Here is a 27,111-nt window from a genome sequence, read left to right as displayed (position 1 = left end):
GAAAATTCTTCGACCTCCTCCCACTGTCAACTAGGAAAACGGTAGCGGTGGCACTTATTACATCAAGACTGGACTACTGCAACAGCCTGTATGCGGGAGCCAATAAGTCCGTGCTCCACAGGCTGCAGATGGTCCAGCATGCCACCGCCCGCCTGGTCCTGGGCTGGCCCAGGAAATCATCCGCCTCAGCCGCACTACATGCCCTTCACTGGCTTCCCATTCATAAATGCATCCTATTTAAAATCTTGATTATTACTTTCAGAGCCTATCACTCACAAGGACCCAGGTATCTCTCAAAAAATTTCAAACGTCACCTCCCCACTCGGAATCTGAGATCCTCTAACCTGAATCTGTTAGTTGTCCCGAAATTCAGACTAGCCACCAAAGGTGGAAAATCCATTGCGGTGTTAGGTTCCAGAGAATGGAACAAATTGCCTCTTTCGCTCCGGCAAATTTCATCAGAATCTCTCTTCAGGAAAGCCTTGAAGACCTGGGTCTTCACGCTTACCGATGCTGCCTGTAGAGCTTTAGTGTAAAGGATTTAGTCCTTGGGAATTGCTCCAGCTAACCACCTTTTCCATTCTGGGTTGGTATTAAGCGCCAAGATGCTCCTTGGAGTGATAGAATGCGCTATAGAAGAGCTATTTTACATTACATTACATCAAGCGGTGTAATACTTTGAATCCAGCAACATTGTTACCCATTCCAGAAGAGAAAGACACTCATGAACAGCATGATTGTTTTCTCCGAACAGAGGAGGAAACGAAAGGCAGAATAGACTTAAAAGACACACCACTTGTGGACCCGGATGGGATCCCATGGTTGGATGGGTCTTGTTTCAAGCTTCCTAATGGCAAGACCACTGCAGCCTATGCTGTTACCACCTTGTATACGGTAGTGAAGACAGCACGCATTATACAGAATTCAGCCCAAGCAGCTGAACTGATTGCCCTGACGAGAGCGTGTGTGCTGGCTAAGGGAAAGAGAGTGAATGTTTACACGGATAGCCAATACGCCTTTGGCGCGGTTCATAGTTTCGGTCGTTTGTGGAAGGAAAGAGGATTCTTTACTTCCCATGGGACTAAGATACAGCATGGTCAGTTGGTAACTGACCTTCTCGAATCACTTGCTTTGCCTACCCATATAGCGATAGTGAAGTGTAGTGTACATAAAAAGATTACTGATGATGTGGGCAGCGGGAATGCTTTTGCAGATGAGGTATCAAAAGAAACAGCGAATGATGCTACGAGTCGCATGTGTGTTGCAGGCCCTGCAAGATGGGTCAGAGAAGGAGGAATGTGTGAGGACACCTAAACAAAGTGTAAGAATGATTCAAGAAGAGGCTACTGAAAAGGAATTGAGTAACTGGAGAGAAAGTACAGGAATGTTGGATGCGAAAGGGTGTTGGACGGAATTGTCAGAACATCAGCGTTGGCTGTTACCAGACGCCTATGTACTGCCTGTAGTTACTATGGCGCATGGTCCAGCCCACATCAGTGCGAAAGGGATATGCAAACTCCTGGCTCCAGTATGGCAGAATGAAGGAATTCCTAAATGTGTGGAGAATGTGGTGAAGCATTGTATCGTTTGTTTGATGCATAATCCAGGAAAGGGAACCCCAACTCCAGCAGGTCATTTTGCTCCCCCTATGTATCCTTTTGAGGTATTACAAATTGATTACATTCATATGGAACGTTGTAATAACTTCAAGTATGTTCTGGTGGTGGTGTGAGCCTTTTCCAGATGGATAGAGGCCTACCCCCTAAAGGACAATACTGCTTTGTCTACTGCCAAAGTCCTTTTGAAGGAATTCTTCCTGAGGTTTGGTTTGCCGCGAATTGTCTGGAGTGACAATGGAAGTTAATTTGTAGGCCAAATTATGCAGAAGGTGTGTGCGGGTCTTGGCATTAGGCAGAAATTCCATGCGGCAAACCACTCTCAGTCAGCAGGTTTGGTAGAGTGCTATAATGGCACTCTCAAGCTCAAACTGGCAAAGATTCAAGCCAGCACGGGTCTTGCTTGGCCCGACGCTTTACCTTTGGCACTTTTATCTACGAGAACAACTGTACATTCTTGTTTAGGACTCAGCCCATATGAGGTCGTTTTTGGGCACCCAGCTAACGTCTGGGAGTCCCTCGACCTAAAAAGTACTCTGACATCCCGTATCCTATGTTTATTGACTATTTACAGGACCTCACCACTAAATTGCGTATTCTTCACCAACAGGTTCAAAACGCTTTGCCGGAGGCATCTGCAGATCCATGTCATTCCATTCAACCCGGAGACTGGGTTTGCCTGAAGAATTTTCAGAGGAAAAAAAATGTGGAACCTCGTTGGGGGTCGCCTCGGCAAGTACTACTGGCAACACGTACGGCAGTAAAGGTCGTCCGAAAGAAGAATTGGGTTCATGGCGTGCACTGCAAAAGAGTACCTTTGGCTTTGCCTTTTGACCAGTGGGTCCGCAAGGGTATAGGTGACATTGAGAGCGAAAGGGTCCCTCGGTTTGTACCTTTCAGTAGTGCACGTCTGGATTGGACGAACTCTGAGAAAGAAGACGACGACGTGTTGCAAGAAGCTGTACCATCACATATGCGATTGAACACAGTAAATTCAGAGACTTTGTTTCAAGAGCAAACGGTACCTGATAAGATTCGGTACGACTTAAGACCCAGATCTATTAAGGACAATTGCATTTTTTTTCCTTCTCTTTCTCCTTTTTCTGGTTACACTTCTGAGAGACATTTTTCTTTTCACTATCCATCAAGTTGCAGGGTCACGGTAGGAGTCTTAGGATGTGACCTGAGTAGTGACAGTAGGTCTGCAGCCTTGCAGTGTCATAGGACGGCTAATAATCACAGCTAAGTGATCTAGGAAGATTGCCGTAAGCAACGCCTTAGAGAATAGATATTAAATTGGAAAAGAATGATAAGAAGCAAGAAATGAAAAGTAAATATAAGAAATTGTTGGTTAGTCCATGTGGCGTAACCTTATGTATTTTAATATGTTCATGTATTTTATTGGCTTGTGTGGGTTGGGTTGTTCACACTATGCAGCAAGCACCTGTTCCAACTTCTGCTTCTTTGTCTTTGCCTACTACTGCCTCCCCGCATCAGTTCCATACACTCCCAGAACATGAGCAAATTAGGAGAACCGAGCGTATGATGGTTGGTACGTGACTCGTTATGTTACTAGCCTTACAGATAAGGCTAGACGAAGGAGATCCCCACCAATTTGGATCGTACTTCATCGAGGTAATTTCTGTCTGCCGATAAATGGCCAAAATATTAAAAACCAACAGAAAAAGAGTGTTTGTTCCCATACATACATCTATTCACCCCAGATTTCTTCACCGTTAGTGCCATCACAAGGCACATATTTTGTCTGTCATGACAGAGCCTACACGCGGCTTCCTACCTACTTTTCAGGAACTTGTTCTGTGGCTTTTCTTCTCCCTCCGACATATACTGCTCCTTCAGGTCATCATAGAAAAAGATAAGGCAGAGGGGTTATTGATTCTAAGGACACAGCAGGACAAGAAGGAGGTGACTTTATCAAAGGGATAGTTCCTTTCTGGGGCCCAATGGCCAATCGCAGAAACATTAGACAGTTAGTTCGCGTTGTTGAGGCTACCATAAACGTAACTTCTGGAGCCTTGAGTAATCTAACCGCCGAACTTCAGGCGGATCGCCTTATGACTTTGCAGAATAGGATGGTTTTAGACATTGTCCTTGCAGATCGTGGAGGAGTCTGTAAATTGATCGGGTCTAGTTGCTGCATTTATATTCCTGATAATGCCCTTACGGTATACCAAGCCATCTCCAAATTGCATGTAATTTCTGAGTCTATACACCAGGACACAGGAGATTGGACTGTGATAGAATAGTTTTGGGGACGACTGACCACATGAGGATGGAAGGTATTATCCTTTCTTGGAATGGTTTTGGCCATCATTTTCTCTTGTTGTCTTTGTTTACACTGTGACCCTGCCATCTGTGGTCTTTTTGCCACCATGTGTGTCCCAAGGCCTGTGTCACAGAAAACAGAGAACATTAAAATGATGTTGCTGCAACAGCTCGACGACCTGATGGCCATTGACATCGACTCAGATTAACTTGAGTCCTTTGTGTTTTGCCTGAGTAATGGCAAAAGGAGGGTCTGAGGTTCTTTTGTTTCCGACTCCGTCCCGTATTTGGCCGCCATTTTGTGTCTCGTCACCATTTTGTGTTGCCCTCACTCAGGCAGCACGGCGAACAGTGTGTTTTTGCTTTTTCCAGCTGCTACGTGTCTCTTCGGTTAAAAAGTAACCCCCTGCCCTTGTTTACGAAACTGATGTCAGGGTCTGGCCGAGTTCACTAATCCATGTCTGGGTTGATTGAGCCCTGTCTCGACTGACTATTTGTCTTCCCTTATTCTTTCCTTACTTTATCTTATCCGACTGGCCTTCGCTATTCTCTCCTTCTATTCTTTTGTTACACAACTATCCTTTGAGGCACACAAATACGTCCTGCCACCTGCAAATTGGATTATAGGCACTAGCACTGATTAATTTATGGGGAGGGGTGACACACAGGGTCTGAAAGAGGGGCGTATTTGGGACACCTGATAGTTTGTTTCCCACTTTTCCTATTGGCTCGCTTTGTATGTATTGGGAGTATACGTTGTAAATAAGTGTCCTATAAAAGATTGTGCGCCATGAAATAAAGTGGCAGTCTCCTGAGAACCTACTCTGTACTTCTGGGACAACTGTGCTTAGCTGCAGCTAATAAAGCTGGTTTTCAACGCCTAACAGAGTGTCTTGTGTCTCTGTCCGACAAGGCAGGTGAACTCGGGGATTTAAGGCGTACCCTGTGCCGCCAGGCCTATAAGGCCCGGTTCTCCAAATGTTCTCCAAATGTAACCTGCAGCTTAACCCTAGCATTTTCATAATAGATACCTGGATGTTTAACCGTGTGAAGTCGATCAAATTACTTTTGTAATGCTTGTATCTTAAAAAGGGAAAAAGTTACAATCTGAACTAAAATGGTAAATATTTCTTTACATAGCAGACTGTACTAATTAGACACTGACATTTATACATCAGACCAGTGATTCTTAGCCTGTGATCCGGAGATCCCTGGAAGCCAGGGTGTCTGTGAACCCTCAGAAAATGAATCAACAGTTAATTAACAGATTTATAAAGCGTGTATAAATGGAGAAGCAAAATGTACAATCGAAAATTGTAAAACGACCTGTAAATGTGAAAGAATCTGAAATAGAAGGCTAAAATTCAAGTTAGTATTCTCAGAATGATTTGTTGTAGCAGTGCAAGTGTATCAAACAGAATATAGTATGGCAATGAGTGGACACAGATTTAGAAAACTTCAAACCTTCTATTAAAATTACACTTTAGATTTTTTTATATTTGTTTGTGAATTAAATACAATATTTAATCAGCCAAATGACTGTTAGTTTCAGTATCTTTTGTGAATTGTTTTGAGGTTGAAATAATTGAAAATGTTTAACGTTGGGCCCCTGAATTCCAGTAATGCCTCAGTGGAGATCTCCGGATGTCAATCATGATTTATTGGGGTCCCAGATTGACTTTGTCACTCACGCAGAAATGTATAAAATTCTATGTGAACTGGGTAGTACATTTTTCTAGAACATTGAAGAAAAATATGTTTACTTTTGTAGGAAATCTGTTTAAAATACTGCTTTAAAGTTAGCGATTCATATATATGATATTGATCAAAAATGCTGGGGGGATACCATGTGCAAGGAATAAGCTGGCAAGTGAAGGTAAGCACCTCCGACTTTCAGACACATCCATACATTACTGATTCCAGCCTAGTTTCTGTTGTCTGTGGAATTTCAATGATGTACTCATTGTTTGCATAAAAGTACACACACTTCCATTGTGTTCTTCTCTATCCTAATTGTACAATCCAGTTTTACTGTATTAAAAAAGTTGCATCCATAAATCTTATGTAACGAAGTTTGTTTCAACATACCAGTGTTTGCACTGACTAACAGACCAACCTTTCTATTGTTGATAGTGCACACAAAGCCCAGACTAGGTGCAAATCAGACATGAGGCACAGATAGATTTTTGAATCGTTTAAATTATTTCATTTTTATTGAATTACAATATATATCTTTTTTCACCTTGAGCTACATTATAAATGCTGAGACACATTTTACATAATTTATCTCCAGAGAACCAAACCTAGCGATTTTCACTAAAAACATGGCTGTTTAACCAATGGTTAGCTTTTATTTTATTAGACAGATCCCAATGGGCCTGTCAATCTTACAGTGTATACCTGTTGTGGTATTTCGTATTTTAAAGTGGCAAGAAGTGTTGTGAACAAGGGCTCTACAATTGAATATGTCATACCATAAGAAAAAGGCATGGGGGCTTATTTATGAGCCCCTTGCGACACTTTTGCGCTGCCGTTGCGTCCTTTTTTGTGGGGCATCGGCAGTGTAAACAATGCGCTACAATGCATCACCTTGTAAAACCCTGCACCCCACTATACCTGAGTCAAGTATAATTTATGCAGGGTGGGCATTCACACGCAATATAAAAACCTCAGGGGTGTGGTGATGTGAAATCTATCAGATTTCACTGCACCACTTCTAGGATGCTATTACATTAAAATCTTACACCTTCCACATAGCAGGCGTAAGGGTGATACACTCCTATGTGTGTGGGCCTGCCTAATGCATTTCTGAGATGCCTCATTGTTAGCATAGGGGGTATATAGTTGGCAGAGGGAGGTACCTTTGTCCAAATAGAGACCCTTCTTCCTAGTCAGGGTAAGGGAGTTACATTCATAAATTAACCCCTGCCCGCCTCTTTGTTAGCTTGGCAGGAGCTGTCCGGTCATCTTACCTTATCTTAGAGGCAGCGTGTAGAACATTTGCACATAACTAACAGTAATACAGTGAAAACACTAAAAATGGACACCACAACAGTTTAGAAAAATATAATTTTTTTATATATCCAAAACAAGACCAAAACGATAAGAATCCAACATACGGTACCAAAAAATATATGCTTTGCAGAAATACCTAAAAAAACACAGTTCCTAAGAGTCGGTAGCTCCGTCCGGGGCTACCTTGATGCTGAAAAGAGTCATACAGTTCAGGCCGATGGTGTCGGTAGGGGCCAGCGAAAGCGTGGACAGACCCAGAAACAGTACCTTTTTTCTTGCGGCTGTGACGTTGGTGGGAACAGGTCATGGCAACTGTTGCAGTTGCATTGCCAAATGGAAACTGTGCAGTGTGTGGTGCCCCCTTCATGCAGTGCAGGAAGTGGCTCGGTGACGATTGTCCAGACGGTATTGGTGAGATTCAGGGTGAGGCAGTGCTCAATGCGGTGATATAGGTTGCAGTGTAAGCGACAGAGCTGGTTAGCAGGAGCTCGCGGTGGTAGTCCAGTGAGACCAGGATACTTAAGCGAAGCCAGGCAGTGTGAAGTGTGATGTTCACAGGTAAAGGTGCAAACAGCGGCTCTGTGGGGGTTTCGGTTGTCGTCGCCGGTGAGACCAGGGCTACGGTGCGAGATGCAGATGGCATCTTCTGCTGTGCCATCAGGACACAGAGCCAGCAACAGAGTCACTGACGTAGTCGGTTGCGTTTCCCTTCTTTGTGGCAATTGAAACTGCGGTTTCAGAAGTTGTACCCAGAGATTTCTGAAGTCTTTGCAGTCCTTGAGACTTCAGAACAGGAGTTCAAGTTCTACTTCAAGCCCTTGAAGATACACAGCACAAGTAAAAGAAAGTTCAGTCCAGTTATTTCACTTCCCAAGGCAGAAGTAGCAACTGCATGCCAACCCAACAAAGCAACAACACAGCAAATGGGCAGTACACCTCCTGGCAGCTCTTCCAGCTCTTCTTCTTGGCAGGTTCCTTGATTCCAGCAGGTTCTCTCTGAAGTCTTTTCTATCCCTGAGACTGCTATACTTCAAGACCTTGGAGAAAACTCTAACAGCAGGATGATGAAAGTACAATCCAGACCTTTCCTTGTCCAAGACAGAAGCAGCAACCAGGAGGCCAACACAGCAGAGCAGGCAGCATAGTGGCAGTTCCTTGTGACAGCTTTTCCAGCCCTTCTTCCTGGCTGGTTCCTTAGTTCAACAGTAATCTAAAATACTGGGGCCAGGGCCCTGATATTCATACAGCAAATTATTTTGTTATCTTAGTGTAGAGAGACGCTGTGATCTGCAAAACTAGTTCTGTCCTCTGATGCAGCTGTCCGGCAAGAGGTGGAGACAGCATTGTCCAAGGCAGACAGGGTCTATTCGGGTGCAAGGTAAATCTCCTCCCACCACTCCAAATGCAAACCGGACCTATGCAGGTGCTAGTGAGAATCCCCCCCCCTACTCTGAAAGCAGCCCAGGTCTATTCAGCCCAGCCCTGACTCATTCAGGAAAGGCAGGACACACATCAACCCCCACCCCTTGGTGGCTGTCTGAGAGGATGCACCTCCCCAGCCCCTGTCACTCAAAGGCCAGACAGTCAAACCACAAACCCAGCAGATGCAAACAGGTTGGCTAAGCAAGAAAATACATACTTTCTAAAAGTGGTGTTCTCAAACACAGAACCAAAAAATCATCTTTACTAAGCCATAGTGAAAAATAAAATGCACTGTCATTCTCTACCAGGACATTGCACTCTGCCACAGAGGTACGTTGGGCCTACCTTAAAAGTGTCTTATATGTAAGAAAAGGGAAGATGAGGGCCTAGCAAGTGGCTGCACTTGTCAAATTGACTTGGCAATTACAATCTGCGCGCCGACTCATCAGTGGCAGGTCCCAGTTACCTTTACAGGGCTATGTCTTTGGGGGGCACAGGCAGTGCTGCAGGCCCACTAGTAGCATTTGATTTACAGGCCCTGGCACTCTCAGTGCAAGGTACTGGGGACATACTAGTAAATCAAGTATGCAAATCATGGAAACACCAACTCATAACATAATTTACTCAGAGAGCATATGCACGTTAGTACTGATCAGCAGTGGTAAGATGCCCAGAGTCCTAAAACCAACAAAAACAGGTCCGGAAAGAACAGGAGGAAGAAGCAAAAAGTTTGAGGATAACCATGCAAAAAGCGTCATTTCCAATAGTCAGCTTGCAACACAACTCCAGCAATGCTTGACTTATGCGCCAATAGATACGTCAGGATTGCTGAGGCTCCTGTCACTCCTTGCAACATTGAGCACCTCACAGTAAATACAGTGCATCCATTGCGTTGCAAGGAGGGCACAGTGAAAACTATTGCATCGCTGTTTTCACGCAGCAATGCAACAGTTTTCCTGAATATGCCCCCATGTTTTTTTTGCTGAGGTACTTTGGTTAACAGTGATAAATTACCATAATTTCCATTCATTTCCATACATGTTAGTAGAAACTGTTAATTTAAAAATAAAAATGCTGTCTTCATAGTGCCCCTAATCTGTTTACTCTCTCTTGCCTGCTGACTTTGCAGTTTGCTGGATCGGTAAAAGTAGCAAATCTCAGCAGGAACTTTCCTCTCACTCTGCAGTGGAGCACAGTGGCTTAACTTGTAAATGTGAATAACATGCTGGTAAAGCCCTTTCACACTTAGATCGCAGAAGCCTGTTTGGTGCCCAGAAAAAGAGAAGTGCCTCCCAACTCGTTACTACTGTGCCTCTCTTTTTTTTTTAACCAACTGCTTAGGTATGTGGCTTCACATTTGTAGGGGGGTGCTGGTTTCTGAGGTAGAGTTTGTTTGTTCTTGTTGAGTCAAGTGAAACTTGAAACCCCTAGAGATTTGATCTTAGAATCTTGTAGTATCTAGTTGTGTCCAAGACTTCACTTAAGCTAAGCAGCTTCTGTCAGACCAAAATGCTGCTGCTAGAATCTTCTGCAGCCTTCTAGACTCCCAACTACATCTAAGCTTCTTCACAAACTACATTGGCTACCTATTGAGGCCAATTCATTTGAAAGCTCTTTGTTAGATGAATGTGTGTGTAAAACACGAGCCCCGACTACCATAGATTTTTGGTGTTGCCTTAGATACAACCCAAGTCGCTCCTTGCGCTCCAGCAATTCCAACCTTTCCTCAGTTTCCAGAGTGAGGAAAGCTCATCCACGAGGCCGGGCTTTCTCCTACTTGGGTCCCAAACTGTAGAACTCACTTTCACCTTTTTTAAGATCACGTCTTTTTCTTTCTATCTTTTGTGAACAGCTAAAAACCTGGGTGTTTTGATTCAGTGCTCAATGCTAGTGTGAGCTGATGTATTGTGAAGGGCTCAGTGCTGGTAAACCCTTTTTGGGAGCTGTGCACTATATAAATCTCTACTAATAATAGTAGGAGGGTTAGACGAAAAAAATGTCCTGCCTCTATAACACGGCTGTATCACAATACGAATGGGAATGGAGGGAGGACCTTTGGCATTTAGAAATATGAATATTGGGCATAGGCAATGGTGGTAGCTAGAGCATCAATAGACATTATATAAGACTTAGGAAACTCCAGGGATACGTACAAGGCACCTTTGGTGGTGATTCTCAGCTGTGTAACAGGGGTTCCACATTATCTGATTATGGGATCTTTATTGTTTGATTAAATATACACAATATCAGCAGTATGCATTTCACTCTCTTTGCGGTACTTTATCGAGGTATCTTTCATATTCTCTTTCCTCTTGCACATGTTGTTCTCTCTCGCATGACTCGAAATATCCTCTGGCCTCATACTTCATCCCCCCCTGCTTTTACAGCTGCCTAGACCCTCCTCACTCATCCTTCTCTTTCACAATTTACTTTCAACTCTACGTACCTTTCTTGCACAACTCCCCTCCATATGTCACCAAAACACTACCTTATATGCCTCTTTACATCTCCGTTTTCCACAATGCTTTCACTTTTAACACCCCACATTGCACAATGTATTTGATTAATCACTCTCCATACTTATCTCACACATCCTTTAGTCCCACACCCTTCCATCCCCACTGTTTCCCACACCTCATTCTATCTCGCATCCTCCTCTCACTTCTACTACCAACTTTAGTTTACCCTGCTCTATTTCTAACCTTCATTCTCTCGCACACACCAACACACACACACGCACACATGTACACTTTCATTCTCTCGTCGTTATTCTACTTTCTTTTGCCACGCCCTCCTGTATAAGACACCCTTACACCTGCTTCCTCTATGACACCACCTGCAGTCTATCACATTTTGTTTAATCATCCTCTCTCAACCGCACAAGCACATACATCCACTCATAGAAACAGAAGAACAGAACATCCTTTTTGGTTCTTCCTCTTTCCCTATCTTCTATTAATTTCTTACACTCCTTGTTGTGAGAAATCAGGACCTGTTTGCAGCATTCCCTTACTTTCTGCCCCATTTTGACCACTAGATGCTGGTTTTCTGACTCAGTGCCCTGGGCTCTGCTAACCAGACCCAGGGCCCATGCTTTGATTAAAAGTACATGGTAATTTGGTATAATTACAATTGGGAATGACAGAACCCTGTAAGTCCCTTGTAGATAGTATGGCAAGGTGGATTCCAACCACCTATAAGTCCCTGGTTTATAATAAGGCGGAAGGTTTAGACGCCCAGTAGATATCCTGCACTGGAGTATGCACTTCTGTGGTGCCAGCTGTCAATTTAAAAGACAGCCTTGCAGACTGCTTTCAAATTGAAATTATTTGCACATTTGACTTTGGATTTAAAGGTACTCCTAAAGTATTAATCTACCTTATTTTTACACTCAAGTCACCTCCAAGGTCTCCCCTAGCTGCTACAGTGATAGGGTGCCTTGTAACTGTAAGCAGGGACATTACAAAGATGATTTATAAGCCCCAGTGAGGGAAAACTGCAAATTCCGTTGTTCCCCATTGTAGTGAATGACTCGGTAGGCTAACATTGTAATATTTTATTTAACTATAAATATTGTTAGGAGCCATGTACAAATATACTTTACCACATGAAATGATTAGTTAATATAAATCCAACAATTTGCTGCTGTTGGATTTGTAATAACTGTTACAGGAAATACGTTATTGTATTTTCTTTTCTGTGAGCCAAAGTTCAGCTTTCCAGCTGCTCTCTCCTGATTGGCCAGCCTGCTCCCATACTGTGCCAGTGCTGCCTGATAACGTGTGAAGTGTCCTGTCAGAGGACACAATAGATTTCCTGTTCACTGGGAGGTAGATTCTCAGGGCGGATGGCAGAAAGGGGACTTAAAAGGGAGAATGTCACTTCCTCCTTTCCAGTTACACAAGAGCCTCTGTAAGTAGATTACGGAGATAGTTGAAAAGGGATTGTTTAGGAAAATGTGCAACACCAGTAGGATGGGTTAGCCTCAGTGCTGGACTGGGAACCCAACCCAGCCCTAGCAATTGTGCAGAAACCAGCCTGAGGTGGTGTGGGGATGCCAGTGAGAAGCAGACCAACTGCGGGGGAGGTGCTAGTAAGAAGCAGCACTGCTGCCATTTTAGCACTGCTGCTGCTTTTATTACAGGGGGCTGATATTGCAGCACTGCTGCAAAACTGGCACCAGGTAACAAAACCGTCCCCCACTGCTAGAAAACCGTCCCCGATTTTCCAGCCCACAGAGAAAATGCCCAGTGTCTGCTACATCCAGTCCGGCCCAGGTTAGCCGGATCAAGCTCCTCTGTAGAGAATTCCTCCTTGCTGGATTTTGAAAGAATTATGCTTTTTGGGATAGGAATATCATTGGAGGAAGTGGTCATACATCTGGGTGGCACCCAGCATCCCATTAGTCATGAGTGCCCCCTGTCTGATGCCCAGTAACCCTCAATAAATATTGGAGAGCTACATAGCTCCTCAGATATGCTGCTAGAAGAGAAAAGAAGAAGAAGGAGTACCCTACTGACTCCCTGCCCTGCATCGAGAGGACTGCACTTACAAGGACTGTATCTGCTGCACACTGTGCAACTCAGCATCAGATGGACTTTGCCTGACTTTGAAAGTATATGGAGTGGACTCCCTGCAAGCTATATGCTAACAGAGCTCTTCTGCATCATCTCCACCATGAGTCCCCATCCTGAAGTGTGTCCAGTGGACTTTTAAGGATTTCACAATGTGCATTGTGGGGATTGTAGTCCAGACATCCCATGGAACATCTAGGAGATTTCAGACCCTTGGATATGTGTTTTGGACTCTTTGAACCCTCAAGAGGGACTTCAGGAAGATGTTCCCGAAAGTTTGGGGCAACTTTTGGAAAAAGCTACAAAAGGTGACCGACCTGATGTCGAGAGTCAAGCTGGATACCTTCAACTGCGACCCAGCCAGGATTTTAGGTTTGTCTCCCTAAAAGCTCTGGAGTGCCAGACTTCCGAGATTTGACCGGAGCCTCATAAGAAGTAAAGCCTGTGAACCTGCACCAAATCTGGCCCAATTAAGTGCTTTGCTCAACTTTGAGGGGAAAAGCTCCTGAGAAAACAACTAAGTGTGATAGTAAACTTTTGCCCTAGGCCTCCTGCTTGTATCTGACCAGGGCTCCATAACGGGTCAGCCTCAAACTTGTACTTTGTCCTGGTAAATCGCGACCAGATGTTCCAAAGTGACGCTATATGTTTAAAAGCACTAGAAAATGTTTATTCTTTAGTAAATTCATATCTCTGGCTACCTACATTAGATCTTTGTCATTTTGGTGTCTATGTATTAATAAGCATGTAATCTATTTTTATAAACTGGAGCTGGATTTTTATTGCGTGGTGTGTCCTACCTATTTAATGTATTAGTGTTTTTAAATGCTTTACACGCCTGTCTCCAATTTACGCCTGCCTGCTTATTGTCAGCTACCCAGGGTTGAGTAAGGGAATAGTTTACTGAAACCTTGACTGACCCTTTAATTGTCTTTGTGGCCTTATTCCCAGTGGAAAGTTCCTTATCTCTACTAATCCACTTTCCAACATTTATGCATCCCATTCCTCTCTTTTTTTACTCACATTTTGCCTCTGCCTTGTTCTGCTCTCTCCTTTACCCTCTGAAGGTAACCTTTAGGCGGTGGATTGAATTTGATGGCAAGCCTCATGGAGAAGGAGAAGCTGCACTCTGGCAAATTGTTAAAACTAGGGCTGTTACTCTTTGACTCTATCATACTGCAGTCACTGAGAAATATGACCTGTACCTTTCAAACTCTTCTTCCTCTCACACATCTTCTCTCTCACATGCCCCAAAATATCCTCTGTTCTAATACTTCTTAATATCTCCCAGCTTCCTCTGCTGCCTACACCCTCCTCTCTCATTCTTTTCTTTCACAATTTTCTGTATAATCTATGTACCTTTCTTTCAGAGCCTTCCCTCCTAATAGGCCAAGAAACCACACCATATGCCTCTTTACATCTCTTTTTCCCACAATCCATTCACTTTTAATATCCTACCTTGCTCAATGCAATTGATTAGTTACCCTGCTTGCTCTCCCTTCTTACCTCACACATCCTTTAGGCGCACACCCTTCCTCCCCCAGTGTTTTCTCACACCCCATTTCATCTTGCATCCTTCTCTCTCTCCCACAACTTTAGTTTACTCTCCCCTATTTTTCTTACATACACCCACACACAAACATACATTTGCTCACATGTACATTTGAATTTTCTCATCATTATTCTACTTTCTTCCGTAATATATTCCTGTATGAGACCCCCTATAACCCGTTTCCTCTGTGACACCACCTACAGTCTCTCACACTTTGTTGATTCGCCCTCTCTCAACCAAGCAAGTACAAACATGCACGCATAGAACTACAAGAAAAGTAAGGTTGTTACTGTTTGGTACAGTCACACTGCTGTCACTGAGAAATATGACCTGTCAAGGTACCTGTCTACTTTAACTGGTACTCGGGTTGTTGAAATGCCTCCTTAATATCTTAAAAATGTGTCATCCTTATTGACTTGAAATCTGTGCGGATCTATGCAATGGGATTTAGGAATAACCTTGCTCAGTCCCCAGCATTAGGTGAATAATATGTAAGATAAAACTTACTGTTGATGAATGATATTACATCACTTATTTTCCTAAAAAATATAATACAGCCTTTCAGCCAATTGCAGATAGTTATATAATCCAATGACCATCCGCTGAAGTGTTATTGTTCTGAGCCTAAAGTACATGCGACATTACATGACCAACAAAGCCCTCTGAGGCTGGCCTTGAGATTAAAGCAATATTTTAAGCTATGAAGCTGAATGTCCAAATTGAAACAAGCACCCTCCTTGGAAACACAGGGAGTGTAAAAATGTATGTAGTATTTTGCAGCTTCTCTTGCAGCTGCACCGGTCAATAAATAAAATTTGCTGCTATGGCTCTGCACGCTAGTGTAATAAACTAATTTTTTGACTTGCAGACGATGTTAAAATTGCACTTTAGAAGGCTTTAAACAGCACAAAAATATTTTCACATAGAAAAATAACACGTAGAAAAAATGTGCTTGCTTTACAATGTATAGGAATTCGTTAGAATGCACTGTAATTCTGCTTAAAGAATACATAGATAAATCACACATAGGGAAAATGTGCTTATTTTAAACATATTTGGAATATAAGACAGTGAAATTTGTTGTACTAGGCTGTCATTCTTAAGTGTGGTCCTGTAATCAGGCCCAAGCCTTTTTCTTTTACCTCTGTTCATAGCTAAATAGACGTTTATTTAGGACACTTTGCCTAGCACCAGCATCTTACTAAAGAATGCTGACTTCAAGATTATGTTCTTTTTGCTTCATTACACCATATTAGATCACTTTTAATAGCACAATGAAACCTGCTGTGAATTCATAATGCATAGGCTACTAGGATGAATAATGATTTAGGTATATGTTATGTATGCTGAACTAGACATTGAACACAGCTTTTTGCTTAGGTAAGAAGGTTCTCATGCAAACTTTTCTCTGTGTTTCTGGTAGGGTAACACTGTTTAACTATGCACCGGCGTGAATGTTTACTGTGTTAATCAGGAACAGAAGCCACGGACGATGACGACACCATCGGATGCACGGTTTTCATTGGGCGAAAGTCATAAACACCTACTAATATTCGTTACATCATTCTATGATTTTATATATTATATTACGCGTTCCTACTACAGAAGGGTGGCTCTTTTAAATATATATGCTTGCCCCTTGTTACAGACAGCCTTTGCTAAAGGTGACTTTATTCTATTTCCTTACTGTGATTTTTCTTTGATCAATGCTATTGCAACAATCATCCCTGTATCACTGATATTCTAAAGGTTGCTACTGCAGCTGTGGGAAATTCAGTTGAGGTTTCAGAACAACCCTTTATCGGACATTCTAGTCCTTATCTATGCTCTGAAAATCTTGTTCTTTTCTAGAAGAAACTCTTCACGGGTCCTACCTTAGGTTAGATTAGGTCCTTTAGCTAGTTTAGTGACAATTTCCTTCGTGGAACACCCTGTATCGAATTATGCTCTCACTAATCAGCCTTTCATTTGTTGTTTATGTAAACTTGACTAATCTGAATATAGATCAACAAACTTGCTAAATCCCAAACAGGAATAAAACGTTTTGAAAACGTCTTCAACCTCTCATCATTGGCTGAATAATAAGGATCTGTCAGTTGACAATATATATGCATGACCTGTGTTTTTGTTCCAGCTCCATTCAAAATACGGTGGCAAAGGACCATCCGACCTGTCAAGCACCATCTGAATTTTCAAGTGTCAATCTGTAAGTTGGGGTGGTTAATTTAGGAGACCACTTTGGCTAGTCCTTCAGGTGCCAACACCAGCTTGCATAGGCTTGATAGCAACTAACATGCATGGACAGCGTAAGTCATGAAAAAAGGAGGCTGTTTGTTTTTCTGTTGTGGTTTCTCAAAGAAGAGAGAGATAAGGGCCACAGACTCTTCATCATGTAACACGATGTCACTGCATAACAGGGATTTCATGAGGTACAGAGTGGAGGAGTAAAACCTCTCTTGGCAACAGCCTCTGCAACTACTATACCCTTTATAGAATCCTAATATGCAGAGGAGAGTTAGAGGTAGAGGAACATACCTTGTGTGACTGTGCTCCCCGTGAAAGGGCAAAAGTCCAATTACTCAGAGTAAAGTTAGCCATTGGCTGAAGTGGGTAGACCCATTGGCCTTGCTGTATGCAAGAAGAATGTAAGTAGTACAATAACAAACCAATTGATGAATAGGGCTGGCTGGAACCCCCTATAAGTATGTATACTAGAAATATAACTGAATTGCAAGGTAACTGTAAAGTTGCATAATCTCAGGCACCAAATGTGTTCCACGCCCTATGACACATCACGTTTCCACAGTCTCTAAGTTGAGGAAGAATAATTCAAAACAATAGACCGAGATTATAATAACAGTTATAAATGACATCCTGCATGTTTACGAAGTGTCCAGTATTCTTATGAAGTTAGAAGATTAGACAAATGTGACATCTATATTTTGATTTCCTTTTTGTTCCCTTCAGAGAACATATTTGCTTGCAAAGTAATTTCTTGCCAAACACACCATGCAAATTCAAATAGTGCAAGTTTTCCTTGTCACAGTTTCTGTAGCACTTGTATTTGAAGCATTCAATTATAAGTTTGAAGTCCAGATTCATGTGACAAATGTGTTTGAAAGTGTGTAAGTTTCCACGATTTTAATACAGGATGGATAGTATTGATCTCTTAGGCCAATGAATATGTTTGTTCACTAATTAAAAATTCTCATGTGAACGGACACTATTATAAATCCACTTAGAAGTTATTGAGGAAAAATTGCACATTCTCTTCACACAGATGTCACCATACAAGGGAACCGGATGGTTCCCACACTGTGAGTTGCCACTAAGTCACACATGCGAAACTTTAAATTTGTCAAAGTTGATAGCCACAGTATTGCCTTGAGAAAATGTTCTACTACAAAAGTACATTTTCAGTATTGTATTATGCTGATATCGACATAATATTATTGACTAACCAAATATTAGCATGAAAGGTTGTTGTGAGTTAACAATAATACAGCCATACTTCTCTGTATATGTTTACCTTCCAAGTATGTTGATAGTGGACACAGTGGATTCGACCAAAAAAAATTGACCTTGAGATTGGAAAATACAACATTGCCAAAAATGGTTCAAATATGCCTGTACAGCCTTCTATTTAGAGCTGAACTTTCCAGTGATCCTGGATTACAACATAGATAATTATAACGTTTCAACCTCTCAAAACTTTAGCAACAGTAGGTTCTGGGTTTTGCAATACTCTGAAATCTCAAGGGTAGAAGTGTCAAATGACAAAATATTGTATCACTGGTTTACTGGTTCTACAGTACCTTTTTCTTTCATCGCCTTGTCAAGGGCAGCCGCATCTGCAGCAGCATTAAAGTTGGGTTGAGCTTGAACAACCGGTCCATGGAATTCAGGCTGTGAAAGCAAATATGTACAAATGAATTGAAGTGCAAAGTTACACGACCCTTATAACCTTTGATTCGATTACTATTGTAAAGTATCATTTTACTGTATTCTCAAACAGAAAAGTCACATTCCTTTTATGACTATTTAAAAGCTTAGAGGGTTATATCGAGCAAAAACTATATTAAGAAGGTTCAAATTCCTGCAGTTTGAAAAGTTTAGTTTTGAAATCTCACAAAAACGGGCAAAGGTTTGTTTTTTTCTGTTTCTGAATTGTGCTGTCTGAAACTAAAGCATTAACTAAGAGAAATCGAGTGTTAAATTAATTCACCTTACACACTGCAGGTGCATAAAAAGAGACACACGGTTTTGCAGTGAGTGAGCACACCTATTCATGATGCAGCTCAGTGAGTTGGGAATAAAGGATAATTTAAAATGTCAGTGCAACTACAGATCTGGGATCCAGTCTGATTAACATTAAGATCAAATATTTGATGGTTAAAATGATGTACTAATGGTGATGATGTGATGTGGTAATTCAATAAACTGTTGTGATCAACTGTGCGCAAATGTAACAACAAAAAGTGTTTTAAAAAAAATATATATAATATATATAAAATATATATACAGTGGCCAAACACCCCCTCTTTGCAGAATACGTGTCATTAAGAGACTGAAGACACGAGCAGGACTTCAGGAACCACAATGCCCAGCGAACCTCCAGTGTCATCAGAGGCGGGGCATACCTGTGAATAAGAATCACCTGAACCTGTTGAAACATCCACACGGACAGAGGCGATACCTTTGAAAAAGTTTTGAGCCAGAAACGAAACGCGTCAGGTGCCTCACGCTGTGATTAAAATGCTGTTGCAATCCTGAATACCAGTGTGCGTCTCACAGTCACTTCAAAAGGTGAAGAGAACTTTTTTTGATGTAAAGCGACTGGTTCTGTCGCAGAGGAAAACGCACCACCGCAAAGAGCGCCGAGCACTTTCCCCGCCCTAGAACCGAAATCTGCCTGTCTTGGACAAACCGAAGCCCAGGGGAAATCGGCTGCCGCCTGACACTGGAGTCAGGTAAAGGGTCCCTAGCAATCCCATAAAAGACTGGGAGGCAACGTGGGAGGTAATTCAGACCAGGGAATGGAAAATGAAGACGTCCCTGGAACAGCAGTGCTGACTTCACCGACCTTGTGCAGCGAGCGGAGAAATATCGGAAGTTCATTGGAATGCAGCAAACGCCAGGCCGTGTCAACCACGCACGAGGGGACCGGCAAGTCAGTGACAATTGTTGACTGCATTTCAGTGAAAGGACACGCGGCTGCACAGTGGCCAAACACCCCCTCTTTGCAGAATACGTGTCATTAAGAGACTGAAGACACGAGCAGGACTTCGGGAACCACAATGCCCAGCGAACCTCCAGTGTCATCAGAGGCGGGGCATACCTGTGAATAAGAATCACCTGAACCTGTTGAAACATCCACACGGACAGAGGCGATACCTTTGAAAAAGTTTTGAGCCAGAAACGAAACGCGTCAGGTGCCTCACGCTGTGATTAAAATGCTGTTGCAATCCTGAATACCAGTGTGCGTCTCACAGTCACTTCAAAAGGTGAAGAGAACTTTTTTTGATGTAAAGCGACTGGTTCTGTCGCAGAGGAAAACGCACCACCGCAAAGAGCGCCGAGCACTTTCCCCGCCCTAGAACCGAAATCTGCCTGTCTTGGACAAACCGAAGCCCAGGGGAAATCGGCTGCCGCCTGACACTGGAGTCAGGTAAAGGGTCCCTAGCAATCCCATAAAAGACTGGGAGGCAACGTGGGAGGTAATTCAGACCAGGGAATGGAAAATGAAGACGTCCCTGGAACAGCAGTGCTGACTTCACCGACCTTGTGCAGCGAGCGGAGAAATATCGGAAGTTCATTGGAATGCAGCAAACGCCAGGCCGTGTCAACGACGCACGAGGGGACCGGCAAGTCAGTGACAATTGTTGACTGCATTTCAGTGAAAGGACACGCGGCTGCACAGTGGCCAAACACCCCCTCTTTGCAGAATACGTGTCATTAAGAGACTGAAGACACGAGCAGGACTTCAGGAACCACAATGCCCAGCGAACCTCCAGTGTCATCAGAGGCGGGGCATACCTGTGAATAAGAATCACCTGAACCTGTTGAAACATCCACACGGACAGAGGCGATACCTTTGAAAAAGTTTTGAGCTAGAAACGAAACGCGTCAGGTGCCTCACGCTGTGATTAAAATGCTGTTGCAATCCTGAATACCAGTGTGCGTCTCACAGTCACTTCAAAAGGTGAAGAGAACTTTTTTTGATGTAAAGCGACTGGTTCTGTCGCAGAGGAAAACGCACCACCGCAAAGAGAGCCGAGCACTTTCCCCGCCCTAGAACCGAAATCTGCCTGTCTTGGACAAACCGAAGCCCAGGGGAAATCGGCTGCCGCCTGACACCGGAGTCAGGTAAAGGGTCCCTAGCAATCCCATAAAAGACTGGGAGGCAACGTGGGAGGTAATTCAGACCAGGGAATGGAAAATGAAGACGTCCCTGGAACAGCAGCGCTGACTTCACCGACCTTGTGCAGCGAGCGGAGAAATATCGGAAGTTCATTGGAATGCAGCAAACGCCAGGCCGTGTCAACCACGCACGAGGGGACCGGCAAGTCAGTGACAATTGTTGACTGCATTTCAGTGAAAGGACACGCGGCTGCACAGTGGCCAAACACCCCCTCTTTGCAGAATACGTGTCATTAAGAGACTGAAGACACGAGCAGGACTTCGGGAACCACAATGCCCAGCGAACCTCCAGTGTCATCAGAGGCGGGGCATACCTGTGAATAAGAATCACCTGAACCTGTTGAAACATCCACACGGACAGAGGCGATACCTTTGAAAAAGTTTTGAGCCAGAAACGAAACGCGTCAGGTGCCTCACGCTGTGATTAAAATGCTGTTGCAATCCTGAATACCAGTGTGCGTCTCACAGTCACTTCAAAAGGTGAAGAGAACTTTTTTTGATGTAAAGCGACTGGTTCTGTCGCAGAGGAAAACGCACCACCGCAAAGAGCGCCGAGCACTTTCCCCGCCCTAGAACCGAAATCTGCCTGTCTTGGACAAACCGAAGCCCAGGGGAAATCGGCTGCCGCCTGACACCGGAGTCAGGTAAAGGGTCCCTAGCAATCCCATAAAAGACTGGGAGGCAACGTGGGAGGTAATTCAGACCAGGGAATGGAAAATGAAGACGTCCCTGGAACAGCAGCGCTGACTTCACCGACCTTGTGCAGCGAGCGGAGAAATATCGGAAGTTCATTGGAATGCAGCAAACGCCAGGCCGTGTCAACCACGCACGAGGGGACCGGCAAGTCAGTGACAATTGTTGACTGCATTTCAGTGAAAGGACACGCGGCTGCACAGTGGCCAAACACCCCCTCTTTGCAGAATACGTGTCATTAAGAGACTGAAGACACGAGCAGGACTTCAGGAACCACAATGCCCAGCGAACCTCCAGTGTCATCAGAGGCGGGGCATACCTGTGAATAAGAATCACCTGAACCTGTTGAAACATCCACACGGACAGAGGCGATACCTTTGAAAAAGTTTTGAGCCAGAAACGAAACGCGTCAGGTGCCTCACGCTGTGATTAAAATGCTGTTGCAATCCTGAATACCAGTGTGCGTCTCACAGTCACTTCAAAAGGTGAAGAGAACTTTTTTTGATGTAAAGCGACTGGTTCTGTCGCAGAGGAAAACGCACCACCGCAAAGAGCGCCGAGCACTTTCCCCGCCCTAGAACCGAAATCTGCCTGTCTTGGACAAACCGAAGCCCAGGGGAAATCGGCTGCCGCCTGACACCGGAGTCAGGTAAAGGGTCCCTAGCAATCCCATAAAAGACTGGGAGGCAACGTGGGAGGTAATTCAGACCAGGGAATGGAAAATGAAGACGTCCCTGGAACAGCAGCGCTGACTTCACCGACCTTGTGCAGCGAGCGGAGAAATATCGGAAGTTCATTGGAATGCAGCAAACGCCAGGCCGTGTCAACCACGCACGAGGGGACCGGCAAGTCAGTGACAATTGTTGACTGCATTTCAGTGAAAGGACACGCGGCTGCACAGTGGCCAAACACCCCCTCTTTGCAGAATACGTGTCATTAAGAGACTGAAGACACGAGCAGGACTTCGGGAACCACAATGCCCAGCGAACCTCCAGTGTCATCAGAGGTGGGGCATACCTGTGAATAAGAATCACCTGAACCTGTTGAAACATCCACACGGACAGAGGCGATACCTTTGAAAAAGTTTTGAGCCAGAAACGAAACGCGTCAGGTGCCTCACGCTGTGATTAAAATGCTGTTGCAATCCTGAATACCAGTGTGCGTCTCACAGTCACTTCAAAAGGTGAAGAGAACTTTTTTTGATGTAAAGCGACTGGTTCTGTCGCAGAGGAAAACGCACCACCGCAAAGAGCGCCGAGCACTTTCCCCGCCCTAGAACCGAAATCTGCCTGTCTTGGACAAACCGAAGCCCAGGGGAAATCGGCTGCCGCCTGACACCGGAGTCAGGTAAAGGGTCCCTAGCAATCCCATAAAAGACTGGGAGGCAACGTGGGAGGTAATTCAGACCAGGGAATGGAAAATGAAGACGTCCCTGGAACAGCAGCGCTGACTTCACCGACCTTGTGCAGCGAGCGGAGAAATATCGGAAGTTCATTGGAATGCAGCAAACGCCAGGCCGTGTCAACCACGCACGAGGGGACCGGCAAGTCAGTGACAATTGTTGACTGCATTTCAGTGAAAGGACACGCGGCTGCACAGTGGCCAAACACCCCCTCTTTGCAGAATACGTGTCATTAAGAGACTGAAGACACGAGCAGGACTTCAGGAACCACAATGCCCAGCGAACCTCCAGTGTCATCAGAGGCGGGGCATACCTGTGAATAAGAATCACCTGAACCTGTTGAAACATCCACACGGACAGAGGCGATACCTTTGAAAAAGTTTTGAGCCAGAAACGAAACGCGTCAGGTGCCTCACGCTGTGATTAAAATGCTGTTGCAATCCTGAATACCAGTGTGCGTCTCACAGTCACTTCAAAAGGTGAAGAGAACTTTTTTTGATATATATATATATATATATATATATATATATATATATATATATATATATATATATATATATATATATATATATATATATATATATATATATATATATATATATATATATATATATTACCTACTGGCGGTAGCCAGTAGGTATATATAGTTAGGACCTGTTTCCATAGGAAATCCCCAACATTCTATTGGGAATAACTTTGGCCCTGGTTGATGAATCTTCGCAAATTTCTCAAAGAAGATGGGAAGGGGGGTCCCAAAACGTGTTTTCCCCATGTTAATTTCCTTAGGACCTTTAGACTCGGCTACAGCCCGAACGGCTGAACGGAATTATTTGAAATTTGGTAAAATGGAAGAGACTGGTTCGCAGATTACGCTTTTCTTTAAATGGTGTAAATCCGTCCAGTATTTGCTGAGAAAATTGCATTTAAATTCAAATATATATCTATAAGCGGGCACGCATGCGCGCACTGTCCCCGCCTGCCTGCCTGAAATTGGGCCGCCGCGCTGCCCGCGGCGACCCGGAAGTGTTGCGCGGCTGGCTGGAAATGTCCGCCCCCGCCGCAAGGGGGAAGAAGGATGATGGCGGCTGACTCTGCAGGGCTCCCGTGATGGGAGGGAGCCCTCCCATTCGCAAGAGAAGCGGCTTGTTTTTGTCTCCGCCTGCCTAAAATCGGGCCGCCGCGCTGCCCGCGGCGACCCGGAAGTGCTGGGGCCGGCCGGCCAATCCCAGCGCGGCTGGCCGGGAACGCCCGCCCCCCGCCGCGAGGGGAGAAGAAGGAAGACGGCGGCTGACTCTGCAGGGCTCCCGAGGCCGGAGCTGCTGAGCTGTCTGTTGCAGCTACAGCCTTCGGGAGCCTTCGGAGCTGCTTCTATCTTTCCACCCTTTCTACTACTATGCCCCTTCTTATTGAGCACTTCGGTAGTCTGTCTCTTCAGACGCTGGATACACTTGGTCACTTGTGAGCACCCGCGTTTCTTTACCCGGTAAGATTTTTTGTCGTCTTTAAACACGACTAACCCGTTTTGAAGCTTGAATTCACTGAGTGCAACCGCTGCTGCATACCTTCTCTATCTTTCCACCCGGCAGGGTGGGTGCCGTGGAGCAACCTGCTGCGGCTGGGGCTGCCTCCTACTGATCCGCACGGAGGTGCAGCCAGAGCCGCCTCTACCTTTTCGCAGTGGGTAATATAAAAAATATATATATATATATATATATATATATTTTTTTTTTTTTTTTTTTTTGACGGAGAGGAAGTGTCAAAAAATTCGACTTTATATATATAAATATATATATCCCCCAGGCAGGCCAATTGTCTCCTCCATAGGGAGTCTACTTGAGAACACATCAAGGTTCATAGATGGGTATCTGTCCCCATTTGTGAAAGACTTACCATCATATGTGAGGGACACCCAGGACTTTATAAGGCAGATTGAGGGCATCGGGTGGGAGGAAGATATGCTACTCATCACCCTTGATGCCACAAGCTTATACACCTGTATTGAACACCGTAATGGAATCTCTGCCGTTAAATGGTTTCTGGGCAAAAAAAGTATGCAATACCATCAGCACAACAAAATGATAGTGAAAATGATTGAATTCTGCCTCCACAATAACATCTTTCTTTTTGCAGGCAACATGTACCATCAATTGTGAGGGACTGCGATGGGAATGTGCTTCGCCCCCAGCTACGCAAATTTATTCGTGGGCTGGTGGGAGAAGCACGTGGCCTGGGGGGGCCCCAATGAAAAATGGCTGGATAACATCATGATTTGGTCGAGATATATCGACGACTTGTTTGTCGTCTGGCGTGGCGACATCTCCTCCGCGGAGGAGTATGTGGCGGGGCTGAACGACAATGAGTTGAACCTCAGATTTACCAGTACAATGAGTAGAACATCTATACACTATCTCGACCTAGAGGTCTTTGTTAAGGAGAGTTCCCTACATACCAGGCTTTACCGCAAGCCGACGGCTGGCAACACCGTGTTACACGCAGCGAGCCACCATCCGAGAAGCATGGTTAAAAATATTCCTTTCGGAGAAATACTGCGTATAAAGAAATTGCTCAGACTTTAGTGATTTCACGCAGGCACAAGAGGGAGCGGCAGCCAGGTTCAGAGAGAGAGGGTATTCTAGGTCACTCCTCATGGAAGCAACTAGGCGAGTAGACCTCATCGACAGGAAAGACCTCATACAAACCGTCATGAGAGACAGAGTAGAAGACTTTACAACCAGGATGATCACCAGTTATAACATGAGATCTAACAAACTGGTGCAGATAGTTAACAAGAACTGGCACATCCTAGGCACAGACCCAGTGATGAAAAGAGTCATACCAGAAAGGCCGTCTATCACCTATAGACGTTGTCAATCCCTCCGTGATCATCTTGTAAAAAGCCACTACGTAGACCCTCCCAAAAGTATAAGAAATAAACCCATCAACGGTTTCTTCCCATGCATGCAATGCAAGGCATGCAAATATAGTAAAAAAAGAACCAAGTACGAAGGGAGAACCAACGATCCACGGCCAATGAGAGAAATAAGGAAATTTCTGAATTGCAATTCAGAGTTTGTAATTTACTGCCTGGTATGCCCATGTGCCAAAAGGTACATTGGGAGCACCATCAACCAAGCCAAGAAACGTATCCTGGAGCATATGCGTGCCATCGCAAATAAGGATAAGAACTACCCGGTGGCACGCCATTTCGAGACCCACCATGGAAGTAATAGGGACCTTTTATCCTTCTACTTAATAGATCAGCTAGAGAGAAGGGAGCGAGGTGGGGACAGGATAAGGCTACTAAGAGCGATGGAGTCCAGGTACATCATTGACCTCCAGAGTACGCAACCGAAAGGGCTTAACACCGACGAAGAACTCTGGGTATATCTAGAATAGATAGGATTCACTCCCAAGCTGGTTCAGAAAGAGAAACCCACACTGCAGATAGAACAACCCAACACTGTAAACCAAGATGGGTAACTTTCCAGTTGGCAGCAAAGAAACCGGTAACAACAGATAAAAATAAAATGGATTTCTACCCATACAGGGCATCACAACTTGTGCAAGTTAACAGGGTTAACATACCAACTGTCCACCTAGCCCATCCAGGGCACAATTATGTACATTTATGAATAATTTGTAAATATATTTAATTTCCCCGTGAATATGGGTGAAGGAAAGTGTATTATGAACTCTGGATGCAAAATATGTATATACACAACGAACAACAGTAGAGAATACACCCTGTGACTTGACCTTTGTTTTAATGATTTTTATGTCTAATGAACTTTTGCACTAGAACTTTTTCCAAACGCCATTTGTCCCCCTGTTAAAACTGTAAATAGTGTTGTTAACGATATGCTGAATTGCACGTTCAAACATGGCCGCCGCAAAACATCTTGGCGAGCACTTGTCCACTTTCTATGTCTTTTGAAGTGGTGGGGGATTTAATGGCGATATGCACAATGTATGGCTGACACTGAGGAAGCCAGATAGGTGAAACGCGTCTGTCGAAGGGGCAGGGGGGGTCTGCCAATAAACCATTTTGGTTGACACATCGACTTGGAGTGCCGTCCTTTTTTACCTCTAGGAGACTCACGGAGGTGTGTGGAAACATATATATATATGTAT

At 44.1% G+C, this 27,111-nt stretch overlaps 1 protein-coding gene across 1 annotated transcript in view; it reads right to left on the bottom strand.

The window, feature by feature from the left end:
- LOC147727232 (annexin A1-like) overlaps positions 1–27,111 on the bottom strand; it is a 221,803-nt gene that overhangs the window by 154,543 nt on the left and 40,149 nt on the right. Inside the window, exon 3 of the mRNA XM_086961277.1 lies at positions 18,281–18,371. Within this exon, the coding sequence (XP_086817403.1) occupies positions 18,281–18,371 (91 nt within the window). The remainder of the gene's footprint in view (positions 1–18,280; positions 18,372–27,111) is intronic.

Source organism: Lissotriton vulgaris, chromosome 3_1, assembly GCF_964263255.1.
Source record: "Lissotriton vulgaris chromosome 3_1, aLisVul1.2, whole genome shotgun sequence".
In the NCBI taxonomy this organism is placed as follows: Eukaryota; Metazoa; Chordata; class Amphibia; order Caudata; family Salamandridae; genus Lissotriton; species Lissotriton vulgaris.
Note: the sequence above shows the minus strand (reverse complement) of the source record. Positions and strands in the feature narration are given on the sequence as shown.